The sequence below is a fragment of the Trypanosoma conorhini genome, assembly GCF_003719485.1.
Source record: "Trypanosoma conorhini strain 025E chromosome Unknown Tco_14.4_contig_00100, whole genome shotgun sequence".
Lineage (NCBI taxonomy): Eukaryota > Euglenozoa > Kinetoplastea > Trypanosomatida > Trypanosomatidae > Trypanosoma > Trypanosoma conorhini.
In genome coordinates, this window is record NW_021704186.1 from 29,465 (window position 1) to 41,356 (window position 11,892).

Consider the following 11,892-nt stretch of genomic DNA (forward strand, 5'->3'; position numbering starts at 1 on the left):
ATACACACAACCAACCTAAACAACAAAAACAAACAAACAAACAACAATTTTTCTTTTTTCATCGTTTAATTCCCTGAATTTTTCAGTTTAGGCTTCTGTTTTTTTTCTTTTTCATTTCTCTCCCTCTATTCCTAATTACTTCGCTTGCGCGTGTGCGGGAGGTTACGTTGCCTCACACTTTGTATGCCTCCCTGTTCCGTGCGTAGTGGTCCTCCAGTTCCTGTTGCGCCTTCTGCATCTCCGGTGTCATTTCCTTGTAGACGTCGTCGTGCATCGAAGACACCGGCCAATGGGGCAATTTCTCCTGCCTGCGCAGCTCGTGAAGAGTTTCCTTCCGCACCTGCTGCGTCAGACGCTGCGACTGTTCGGGGCTCCACAGCCCCTTTTTCACCATATAATTTTCAAACCGAGGAATTGGTGCAAAAACCTCTGTGAACTCCTCTGTTTCCTCCTGGGAACGGTAACTTGTGCTGTCATCCGAGGAAGAGTGGTGAGAGGCACGGTACGTCAAGGCCTCCACAAGAACAGGCTGGTTTGTCGTGCAAATGATCTCACGGGCCTCACGCACTGTGTGATATACCGCCAAAACGTCGTGTCCATCCACGCGGGCGGTGGGAATGCCGTAAGCTAGGCCCCGGGCAAAGATACCATCGCCAGCGTACTGTGAAGACGTCGGGGTGGAGATGGCGTAGCCATTGTTGCGGACAAAGAAAAGCGTATTGGACCCCATCGTAGCGGCAAAGTTCACGCCGGCGTGAAAATCTCCCTCGCTAGCGGCACCTTCGCCAAAGTAAGTTGCAGCAATACGCTTCTTGGTATTATCCTTTTCATGTAAGTTTTCAAGGCGAAACGCGTAGCCAGCACCGGCCGCATGTGGAATTTGCGTCGCCAGTGCAGAGCCAACCACATGAACATGTAGTTCTTGTGAGCCATAGTGGATGGGCATTTGACGGCCTTTAAGCTCATTCTCGATGTTGCCCATGCACTGGGCCACCATCTCAGAGATTGTGTAGCCACGGTAGCTGAGAGCCGCCCCCTCCCTATACTGCATGAATATATCGTCACCGTCACATAGGGCCGCGGCAGTCCCCACAATCGATGCCTCCTCCCCATGACTTGTCATGTAAAATGAAATACGACCCTGTCGCTGCGCCTCCATCAGAATAGTGTCAATGGTATGCTGACGCAACATTGTCTCCAGCATTTTGACCAACGTCTCCTTCGGCACCTCTGGCTCCGCACTTGGGTTGTCCGTGCTTCCGTCGCGGTTCAACACTTGAAACATTGGCACCGACGGGTACTTGTTCTGGTGAAACGTGAGCTTCTGCGTTGTGGGGGAGCCTCCGAAGTCTAAATTCCACACCGTCTGCGCCTTCGATAAGGCCGCTTCCAGCACGGGGCAGAGACGCCGGGGGGTCCCAGAGAACCCGCCGGCGCACATGAAAGCCTGTGGTGTCGCGCGCATAACAATCCTTTGATTTTTCACGAGATGCTCTCTCACGCAGAAGTGGGCAGGTGCACCGCAGAAAGACGGCAAGACAGAAGAAGACGAAGGAAAAAAAAAAAAGGAAGAAGGGCGGAGAGACAATACATCCACAGAGGCACACACACAAAAAAAAAGGCGTGCCAAATTAGGTCACAGGCTAAAAGGGAATGCAACTCCGCTCCGCCTCTCTCTCTCTCTCACACACACACACACTCATTCCTCCCGTCCTTGTCTCTTTTGCCGCTGCTGCTGATACCACTGCAGATCACATCAAATGAGAGAAAAACAAAACTGCATCCGTAAGTTCTATACATCAAATCACCAAAAGAGAGACAAAAAAAAAAAAGAAGCTTGAGATGCCAACGCTAACAGTTTCTCATTTACCCTCCTTGCTTCTTCGTCTTCGCCTCGGGATTGAGGGGGCACTTCGTTTTTTTTTTCTGCTACTCCCTCCTCTGTGTATTGTTCTTTGTTTTTTCCCCCTTCTTTCCATTTTGTGGGGTGGGAGGCCCCTGCGCCTGCGCGCCGGTGCTACGCCTCCGTTAGGTCGTCGTCGTAGTAGAGGTGCAGCGCAGGGACGTAGAAGTCCGCGTTCAGCCCTAGCGACTCGAACTCCTCGGACTCCTCGAGGATGCCGTTTTCGTCGAGTGTCTTGTTCATGTCGAGGTCTCGCCCCACCGGGTCGTGGCGGCGCCAGGTGTAGCTGAGGGCGTGCGCATTGTACGCGAGGTAGCGGGTCGTGACAATCTCAAAGAGCGTCTCCTCGGCGCACACCTCCAGCGTGTGTTCGGCGCCGTTGAGCGTGTTGATGACGCGTATCTTGCGTGTCTTGCGGGTGAGGTTGCCAATGACGTACTGCTCGTCCTTCCACCACGGCACCTCGTAGCTAAGGTCGATGTTGCTGTCCGGCAGCACCGTCGGTATGTGGGCGAAACGACCAAACGGCTGCGCGTACGTGCGAAACCCCGTCTCGGGGTCGATGCACGTCTTCAGATCCATCGTCGTCTTATCAAACCAGTGAGAGATGTCGGTGCCGGCGGCGCGAATGAGTGGCTGCACCAGGCTGGCGAAGCGGGTGCCTTGGTACCGCTGAATGAGCGGAGTGATGTCTAGAACGTTGCCGTTGCAGGAAATAAAGGCGTCATCTTCGAAGCAGTGCGCGCGAACCTCCTTTGGGGTGTAGTGGCGCGGCATTTTTTTTCTTTTTTTTTTACAAGAGCACACGCCGCCTCGCCTCTCCGCTTATTTGTTTCTCTACACTTTTTGTCGCTTCTTTGCTTTCCGGCTCAATGCAGGTCTCGGCGAGTACGCGTGTCTCCTGGCGGCCGCGGCTGCCTTCGCACCCAAAGCGGCGGCGGCAGCAGCACCACCACCACGCCCGCGACCGGTTGGCTCGCACTCCCCTTCCGCGCCCCTCCGGTCAGAGAGCTGCAAGAGGGAGTATGCGCACGCACCCACACCCACGGCGAGAGAAGGAGCGAGAGCGAGAGCGAGATCCCCTCCCCCTCCCCTTCCGCTACGAACACTCCTTGCTTCCAAAGACAATGTGCGTGCGTGCGTGCGTGCGTGAAAAGCACCCATAAGAAGAAGAAATGCAAAGAAAAAAACAGACAAACACGCATGCGCATGAAGAAGAACCTTGAAGTGGTGACATAAAAAGAGAGAGAGAGAGAGGAGGGGATGCGCACGGGCACAAAAAAAAGAAATGCGCCAGAGCTACTCACTTCCTCCCTGGCCATGTTCCTCTTTTTTTCTTTACCGGTAACTTTCCAAGGAGAGAAACAAGCAAAAAATAAAAAAAGAGCAGAAAGGCCGCAAGAGAAGTTAACTCAAAATTATTGCCTCAGTTTATCCGCAAAGTTCCGTGAGTTCATCTCCACGGAGGTGACGCCTCGCGTGCTCCCTCCGCTCTCGCGCGCAGCTCTCGTCGCACTGGCCCTCAGGACGACAAGAGGATGGAGGCGGCCCAGCCACCGTCGTTCGCAACTGTCGTGGTTGCCTTCACTGCTCCACCGGGACCGCCTGAGCGCAGACTGGCGTCGTAGGCGTAGAACACCCGCCCCCCGGCAGCATCCAAGCAACGGCGCAGGCGCAACTGCAAACTGTCATTGGCGTCCACTTCCATCACGTCTCGTGGCGCGGTGGCGAAGAAACAGGGAAACCAACTAAACATCCCAGGGGTTCGTCCCTCAGGTTTGGTCGAAAGCGTCGTTGAAGCGGCAACGTCCGCCACATTGTCTCCACCACAATTCGACTTGGTAGAAAACAATACAGCTGTAAAATATCCAATGAAGCCGCTGCAGCGACCAGGCGTACTCATGTGAAAGGTAAGGAAAGCCTCCCGCTCCTGTTGGAAGTCTTTTCCCCCCGTAAAGTGATGAAAGGTCCAGCACGGCTGCGGCGGCGACAAGGCGACACCACGACACACATTCGTGACAAAAGTGGAGTGAAATATCGCCGCACAACGGTCGTGGCACCACGGCGGCAGCACGGTGAGACCCGAGACAGCCGTCCCCGCGAGGGCCTCCTCCAGCCAGCCTGAATACAGTGGGGCAATCCATGCGGTGTACTCTTGGGGTATGGAAGTCATGTGTGGATTGAGCGGAACCGCCACCGAGGCTTGATAGCGGCGAAAATCCTCATAAAACCCTTCCAGACACTCCGGGCTAAGCTCATTGTCACCAAAGCTTCCAAGGAGTTCGGAGACAACAAGGTCGCACCAACCCCACCGCGTCGGCAGCGACTCGGCCATCGTTGCTGCCACCGCTCGTCCATCGGCGCAGAGAGTTTCCACCACATGACCGTAGGCGTCTATACCGTAGCACCATTGGGGATCTGCACGCAATCGAAGGCGAATAAACTCCACCGCCTCAGGGTTTTTCTCAATCGCAAACAAGTGAACGCAAACACCAACGGAGGAGGCCGCAGCTAAGCACTCCCCAATCAAAGGCCCCCTCCCAGCACCTAAAAGGACAACGTATACTTTCTCCATTTCTTCGCCTGCGGTGCCGTTGAGATGCTGACTGCACATTCTCCCATGGCTACGCTCCTCATAGTGCTCTAACCAGTCACGGAAGTAGTGAAGCATTGCGGCATGGTACTGCTTGTACTTGGCGGTGTCCAGTTCAAACACTTCATAGACCCCGCTAGGCAACATGTGGCCTAGCGGCTGCAGTGGCAGCTGCAAGGTGTCCTCAAAGTTAGCAAAGATATCCCTTCCGTTATCCAAGACATGCCTCTCATACAACTGGTCCAGGAGCGTGTAGGCCTGCATAAAGTCGTTTACAGAAAACATGGGTATCACCCGTCTTCGAAGCAGCTCCACGACAAATGCCATTAGAGAGAGAAAAGGAGGTTGTGCTGTGGCCCAGTAAGAATGAATAAGAGGCAAAATGTCGCTCGGCAAATTTGAATCAGGCTCAGCCTTGAAGGTGCCAGACAACAGGGTACGCACAACGCGGTCAAGGCGTGGGACGTCAAACGCCACAACGGGCTCCCCAAGCCACTCGGAGGGGAGTGCCCCGAATGTCTCAGAGAAGTACAAGTACGGCATCACTCGTTGCAGCGCTTCGCGCGACACGGATCCCACGGCTTCGGTTAACGAAGGCGCGGCGGCGGAGCCCCATACAAGGGCGGTGCGAAGTCGGCAAAACGCCACACGATGAGCCTGGGACGCGGCATCGCAGTAAACCCAAATGTTTGTCGCCCGAGCCTGTCGCAAGTGCTCTGCGAGAACGGCAACAGCCTCGCCAAACGCAACCGTCGTCTCGCCCCCGTCCTCCCCGGAGTCAGGAAGCGGCACCAGCACGGCGCGAAGGCTCAAGAAGGCCGCGAGGCGAAGAAAACTGGAGATACTATTTTTTGCATTTGCCGGAACCCCCCACGACGTCGCCGTGACGCAGCCGCAAGCGGAAGGGCCCCAAGAACTCGATCGATTGAGTAAACTCCAAGTCTGCTCCGCTCCACCCTTCGAGTCGTGCACACTGCACGCCAACGCGGCCAGCGGGGAGCACCCCCCTGTCGTGCGCCAGTCACCCCCAGCGGCGGCGCCATCCAAGGGAAAGGCGCACAGTGAGGCGCCACACGCTGTCTGCTGCTGCAGCGCAAGCAACATACTTCTCCCGTCGTTAAAGCCAAAGTGTTGGAGACTTGACTGCTTGAAAAAGCCTTTCTCTAAGGGAATTGGCCACGTCGCCGGAGATTCCGTTAAGCCACCTTGTTGACTTCCATCCGCCGCGGAAGCCGCGAAGGCGGCAACGTTTTGCATCAAGTACAATGTATGTCACTAGCTGGTCAGGAAAAGAGTGCCACAAGCACAAACCCCAAGACACAACAACAACAATAAAAAAAGCCGCAACCTGCATAACACGAGTAGAAGGATGTACGGTATAAACCTGCTCACCAGGAGTTACACAGAAGCGCACACACGCCGAGGCATACACAGGCATGACGGCTTGCCCAGACAGACAGCACAGGACAGGGAGACTGAACGGAGTCGTGGACGTCGTTCGGACTTCCGCAGTCACCTGTGTTGGGTCACACCAAAAAGCATACCGTGTGCGGCTCAAAGCAAGACAAACACACAAAGTAACAAACAAGACACTACAAACACCGTATATATATATATTTAAAAAAGAATGGTAATTGATGGACATTACAACGATACAAAGGAAGAGGGACTACTTGCTGTGACAAAATACTCTAACCGATACTGCAGCAGCAGGGGAGGAAGACTCATACATGACATTTCCCATTCTACAGCATCTATTCCAGCATAGCCTTTCGCTCCCGCACCAACTCCAGCACATGGTCACGGGTAACAGGCCCGTGACTGCTCGTGCTGGTATTGACGCTCCGATTTCCGTGACCCACATGGCCGCCGTCCAAGGAACCGTTCTGTGACTGATTTCCTGTATTGTGTGGGGCAGAGCTGCGTGAGAGGATACTGGCCGCTGGCCTTTCCTTCCCAACCCCTTCCGCTGTGGAAACCCCTTGTGAACTGTTCCCGTATATTGCATCACGCTTGCTTCTGCTTCGCTCGTTGTGTCTCGCACGGTCGTAGCCGTTGGCCTTGCCGACGCAGGGCTCCGCCCTGTGCTCCCCTGTTCCGTGCAGCACCCGCGACGTTGTTTCCATAAGGTCGTCCTGCAACATCTCCATTGGGGCGGCGCCGCGTTCTCCAGTGGCGCCTCGCTTCAACTCCTCTAGTCGTTGCCACTGCATCTCTAACTTGAACAATTCCTCCCTTATTCGTTGAGACTCCCGAGATAATGGAGGCATCTCCCCCCCCTGCTGTGCCTCGGACTTCGTGTCGTAGCGCTTGCCCTCTACTGTAGCTGTATCATAAAGGAAGTCACGCGGCGACGAGGACGGCCGTACTGCTGCCGGTGACAACAAGGATGACTGCGGCGGCGGTGGCGGCGCCTTGGCTAATGCTGCCTCCTTCAACACAGAGGCATTCTTTATAAACTTCGATGGATCCCGCTGAAAATCTTCATAACTGCTGCGTAAGCGGTTGTAAAGGTCCTCAATGCCCTTCAGATATTCGGCCACACGCTCATCCTGCTTCGCTGCCTCTTGGTAATTCGCATGCTGAACACCACTATGCATGCTGGCATTTGACAAGTGGCCGGTGTTATTCCTTTTGCTGCCCACGTCTGCGTGGGGCGTCCAGGGGCGGCTGGGGCCACGAGAGGTATTCGACATTCTTGCACTTCGCGAGGAAGGTAGCCCTTTCATGGCGTCCTCTAAACGAGGTGGAACCCCCTTGAGCGCACCCGCTTCCGTGTAGTAATTTCTACTTCGGTCACGTGGTATTGGTCTACTAGCTGGTCGAGAGCTTGCCGTAACGGCCCCTAAGGCGTCAGAAGGTAAACCCAACCTCCGCGCAGACGCTGCACCAGCACGAGGTGCATTCCGCCCTCGTGCTGACGAGAAATTTGCACGCTCCTGCCGTTCGTCTTTTGTTGTCTTCCGCGGAGGGTCCCTAGTCGAGCAGCGGGACACTCCTGGTTGCAGTTGACGCCTTGCTGCCCCGCGAGCCACCGAGCGCATATGCCTTTCTTCCTGCTCGGATATAGAAGGTCGACGTGCGGAGCCCTTTTGGCGCGCTCCACGCCCGCCCTTCAGTCGAGGGCTCGGCTCCGTCTGACTACCGTCGTCGGCGTCATCCTCGCCGGCCTCGTCGAGGGTTGAGGTGTCCCCCCCGCGGCATTGTCCCCGCTGTTGCTGCTGCCTATGGTGTCCCCCCTGGGGATACGGAAACCACGGCGGGGGCGGTGGTATTTGGCCCCAGTCCACGTTTGCCGGCATCGGTGGAAAAGGCGGCAACAGGTACGGTGGGAACGGGAAGGTTGATGGCAGTGGAATGTCTTCTGGCGTCGGCCACTTTGCAGCTGCACCGCCACCGATGCCGCTGCGGGAAGCACCTGAGGCATTTTGCGGAATGGGCGGCGGTGGAATCCACGGGGCATCCTGCGGCAGACTCCAGTATGTGGCTGGAGGGGGCGGCGGCCAGTCAAGAAACTTCGAGCCGGCTCCGCCGCTGCCGCCGCCGCCCAAAAAGAAGGGCATGGGAGGCGGCGGCGGCGGCGGCTGCTGCTGCTGCGGGATGTGGCCGACCCCATTCCTGCTGCTGTGCGCACTCTCGTAGGAGATGCCGGGCTGATGTGGGCTCACGCTGCTGAAGCGATTGAACATCGTCGACGTCGTCGTCTCCGGGTCCCCGACCCAGCGACTGTGATGCCTGAGTTCATTTAGTCGCGGTGATATCTGCTCCTCGAGGCAGCAGCTGTCTAAAAATGTGTGGGGCTCACGGCCTTCACGCCGCTCCCGCATCATACCTGTCGTCACACACACACACACGCACAGGCGCAGAAACAGGGCGACAGCAACAACAATAGCAACGGGAAGAGAAGCCGTGAAGGCACTCTTCAAGGGCGGTGCAGCAAATATCATCCTCGCGAGGGAATGGGGGAGGGGGAGGGGGGAGCGGGGAGAAGCTCCAATGGGTTATTATTGACTTCTACTAGTTCTTGCCCGCAGCAGCGGGCAAAAGCACGCAGAGGCCGCCCATCCAAGAACAACTGCCCGCTGTCCCTTCGTCTCCTTTCCATTTTTCTTTCGTTTCTTTACTCCGTCTCTCTCGCTCTAGAAACTTACACAGTGATATCCCTCTCCCAAGGAAGCAGCACACAAACAGGGAGACAAAAAAAGGGGCAGTTGCTGTACAAGAGAATATTGGTGAACACAAAAAAGAAAAACAAACGTCATGTACAATGGAAAAAAAAAAGTCTAACTAACAAAGTGCGACTGCCACCCTGTTACAGTACTCGCATAGCGAAGAAGATCGTGCCGCATCCGCTCCTTGCTCTCCCGCTTCATGTAGTCGCACATGCGACGGCTCTCACGCAGCGAGTGTGAATGATACTCCGCCAGCTGTCGGGTGCGTTCCATCATGAGATCCTTCGCGGTACGAAGGTCATTGCACGCCGCAGCCATAATGGCCCTGTAGGCGCTGCGGTACTTCTCGTCCTCGTCCTTAATCTGCCGCATGCGCTCCAGTTTTTCCCTCCGATCGTCTTCCAAGGCCTGCCGCAGCTCCTCGCGTAGGTGCCGTGTTGTGTCGTTGTGGCGCTGCACCATCTTCCGCCGTATTTCCTTCTGCAAGTCATCAATAAGACGAATGGAGCGCAGCATTTCGATCTTTTCATTCCGCAGCGTGTAATCTATCATGCGCTTCGGCTCATGGCGGAGCAAATCCTCCACGGAGACGGCATCAGGAACGAGGCTACGCGGCAGCACCAACTTCGGTCTCGCCCGCCTCTTGACTTGCTTGATCCCCGTTGCCGCAAGCTCGCCGACGCCAACGTGGCCGCTCTCGACCTGAGACTGTGCTGCGGCCCGCCGACGCCGCTCGCGTTGGAGGGCCTCATTTGTCAGTCGCTCCTCCATGAGGCTCAACCGCCCCCGCAGATCCGCGACGTCTGCGGAATTCATCGCGCGATTGCAACGCGTGGGCGGGATCACCTCGGCGCTCCACGCATTCACCAACTGCTTGGTGGGTATTTCCTCCTCGTCCTCCCCATTGCCGTAGCTGCCCGCGCTTCCGCCGTACTCGTGTTCCTCCTTCGCGGCGTGCCCCATGACCAAGGCGTCCCCAACGTCATCCTCGTCATCGCCGACCTCGTCCTCTGCTTCGCCTGCAGGGATGACGGCAACGTTCCCCGCGCCCACCCTCTCGTCCATTTCCCGGACGTGACGAGAATGACTGTGGCGTGTGTGATGCGGGGGCCCGAAGGACGCCGGGAGTTGACCCACGCGTCCCCCGCCAGGGTGCAAGACTGCGCCCTTCACATGCTCCTGAGGGAATGGGGCTGGTGACACGCCACCAAGGTGCAACATTTGCATCCCTTCGTCGATGGTCCTTACTGGCGCATACCAGGTCCCATCCTCCACGGATTTATTCGGCAACTCGGCCAAGACGGGCCGTGCTGGTGCTGCGGGAAATGCGTCTCGCGTCGACGGTGACCTTTTAGCGCCAACTGGAGCGGCTGCCGCATCCTCTGCGTCTTTCTTCTTGCGCATATTGTGTGCAATACCCAAGAAGAGCGTGATGAGTCGACTAATGTGCTCTTCATTGAATTGGATGATCTGCTCCGCGTCAATGCCTGCAACATCAATGCCACGTTTGTCGCGCAGCTCATTCAGTACGCGTGTGACGTTCCGCTGTTTCTGCTGTAGCGTGTAGGGGGAGCTTTCAATGCCTTCGATGGTGCAGCTGTAGAGCCGCTGGTAGAGCAGGACAAAAAGGCTCGAGGAGCACTGCTGGAGCGACGTGATGACCGTCTCCTGCGTTATGGAGCACATGGCGAGGAGCTTATTCACATCCTCGCAGGTGACTTTTCGCGGCTCCATTTGTGTGGCGTGGGGGACCCCCCACCCGCCTCCTCCGGACGCCTCTTTTTTGTTGCTGCTGCCGCCGCCGCCGCGGAGGCGCTGCTGCTCCGACCGCCCCCACACGGTGAGGTTTGGGCGCACGCGCGGGCGCAGTTTTGGGCGGCCCGCAGCCTTCGAAGAAACAACGGCCCGAACGGAGCTCCGGCGAGAAGAGAAAATAATACGAACAAAAAAAAAAGTATCGCAAATTCCTGCGGGAGAAACAAAAATCAAACACACACCGCCTTGACTTCGGTCCCTTTTGTGCTTCCGCCTCGCACCCCCCGCCGCCCGCTCACGCACGACCCCACCCTTTTTGTGCTGAAGAGCACTGCGACGATGCAGGTGGAGAAAACGGCGAGGGAGGACAGAGCCCTTTTTTGTTGTTTGTTTTTTAGTTTGCTTTCAAAAAAGCTGCAATGCTGCCGCCAAGAGAGTGCAAGAAACAAAACAAAAAAGTGAGGTGGAGGAGGCACGCAAGTACTCATCCGCGCACAGCCGCCGGCAGAGACGCAGGTGCGGAAGGACAGAGAGGGCGAGCGACGGATGCAATAAAAGGCGAAAAACAATGGGTGAATGTACACAGCAGTTATTCTTCATTTTACGTGTGTGTGCTCTCGCAGATAAACAAAAAAAAGTCGGAGAGAAAAAGACAAAAGAAAAAAAACACACACACACACACAAAGCAACAACAACGAGAGAACGGTGGTTTCATGTCTGTCTCTGCGTGTGTGTGTGTGTAGATAATTTCCACTCCACCACGACAGGCCCTTCTGTGATCACGCACTTCCTCCCCCACACCTTTTTTTTGTTCTTTATTATTTTTTCCTCCTTCCCGACTGCCGCTGCTTGCCCCCCGCTCAGTTTGCCCGTATCCAAAGACGGCATCCACCACACGAGAGGCCTCGAAAGCTGCACACCGGTGGATGGGGCCGCAGGCACGCAGAGGGAGACATACATATATATATATATATATATATATATGTGGAAGCGGGGGCCCGCGACCGCGCAGGTGCCCCTTGCACCCCTCGCAGCTCCACCCACGACGCACACCTACAACAAGACACATACGCACACACACACGCACACACGCTATTTCACACTTTTCTCTTTCACCACTTAATGTCCAAACACCACCAGCATCGCGGAGGAAACGCCCTTTTCATACATATAAGCAAACTCCATTCTGCTTTAGTGTTGGTGCTTTTTTTTCGTTCTTTTTTTTTCATTTTTGACAGTCCCAGAGATTCTTCACGTCCACGCAAGAGACCCCATTGCTTCCAGACCAGCTGAAGGCGCAGGGGAAACCAAATGACGGGGATGACAAGGACTTTGTTTCCCGATATAGAAAGCAACCCCAACACACAAACTAAAGAAAAAAGCAAGGAAGTAGTGAGCAAGAAAATACCAAGAAAAAAATGGGGCCTGGAAGTTGGGGGAGGAACAAGGAGAGAGAGAGAGAGGACAAA

General features: G+C 55.7%; 5 protein-coding genes across 5 annotated transcripts, besides 14 other annotated features; all 5 read right to left on the minus strand.

Moving 5' to 3' along the window:
- Positions 1-2: 2 nt before the first annotated feature.
- Positions 3-47: a microsatellite.
- A 125-nt stretch (positions 48-172) lies between these two features.
- Positions 173-1,465, minus strand: Tco025E_02532 (2-oxoisovalerate dehydrogenase alpha subunit; the record flags this gene model as incomplete). The annotated part of the gene is made up of 1 exon (XM_029369457.1): positions 173-1,465. One exon carries the CDS (start codon positions 1,463-1,465, stop codon positions 173-175), a length of 1,293 nt encoding a protein of 430 aa, XP_029230460.1.
- A 59-nt stretch (positions 1,466-1,524) lies between these two features.
- Positions 1,525-1,575: a sequence feature (GA-rich).
- A 442-nt stretch (positions 1,576-2,017) lies between these two features.
- On the minus strand, positions 2,018-2,680 carry Tco025E_02533 (cytochrome b5 domain containing 1; the record flags this gene model as incomplete). The annotated part of the gene is made up of 1 exon (XM_029369458.1): positions 2,018-2,680. The coding sequence occupies one exon, from the start codon at positions 2,678-2,680 to the stop codon at positions 2,018-2,020; it is 663 nt and encodes a 220-aa protein (XP_029230461.1).
- A 352-nt stretch (positions 2,681-3,032) lies between these two features.
- Positions 3,033-3,055: a microsatellite.
- Positions 3,056-3,144: 89 nt separating this feature from the next.
- Positions 3,145-3,163: a microsatellite.
- Positions 3,164-3,425: 262 nt separating this feature from the next.
- Tco025E_02534 (putative arginine N-methyltransferase, type II) lies at positions 3,426-5,753 on the minus strand (the record flags this gene model as incomplete). The annotated part of the gene is made up of 1 exon (XM_029369459.1): positions 3,426-5,753. The coding sequence occupies one exon, from the start codon at positions 5,751-5,753 to the stop codon at positions 3,426-3,428; it is 2,328 nt and encodes a 775-aa protein (XP_029230462.1).
- Positions 5,754-6,051: 298 nt separating this feature from the next.
- Positions 6,052-6,097: a sequence feature (A-rich).
- A 153-nt stretch (positions 6,098-6,250) lies between these two features.
- Tco025E_02535 (uncharacterized protein) lies at positions 6,251-8,326 on the minus strand (the record flags this gene model as incomplete). Its single annotated transcript, XM_029369460.1, has 1 exon — positions 6,251-8,326. One exon carries the CDS (start codon positions 8,324-8,326, stop codon positions 6,251-6,253), a length of 2,076 nt encoding a protein of 691 aa, XP_029230463.1.
- A 9-nt stretch (positions 8,327-8,335) lies between these two features.
- Positions 8,336-8,355: a microsatellite.
- Positions 8,356-8,359: 4 nt separating this feature from the next.
- Positions 8,360-8,400: a microsatellite.
- Positions 8,401-8,779: 379 nt separating this feature from the next.
- Positions 8,780-10,402, minus strand: Tco025E_02536 (uncharacterized protein; the record flags this gene model as incomplete). The annotated part of the gene is made up of 1 exon (XM_029369461.1): positions 8,780-10,402. The coding sequence occupies one exon, from the start codon at positions 10,400-10,402 to the stop codon at positions 8,780-8,782; it is 1,623 nt and encodes a 540-aa protein (XP_029230464.1).
- A 50-nt stretch (positions 10,403-10,452) lies between these two features.
- Positions 10,453-10,491: a microsatellite.
- A 598-nt stretch (positions 10,492-11,089) lies between these two features.
- Positions 11,090-11,106: a microsatellite.
- A 31-nt stretch (positions 11,107-11,137) lies between these two features.
- Positions 11,138-11,164: a microsatellite.
- Positions 11,165-11,381: 217 nt separating this feature from the next.
- Positions 11,382-11,407: a microsatellite.
- Positions 11,408-11,452: 45 nt separating this feature from the next.
- Positions 11,453-11,460: a microsatellite.
- Positions 11,461-11,512: a microsatellite.
- A 115-nt stretch (positions 11,513-11,627) lies between these two features.
- Positions 11,628-11,656: a microsatellite.
- The last annotated feature ends 236 nt before the right edge of the window (positions 11,657-11,892 follow it).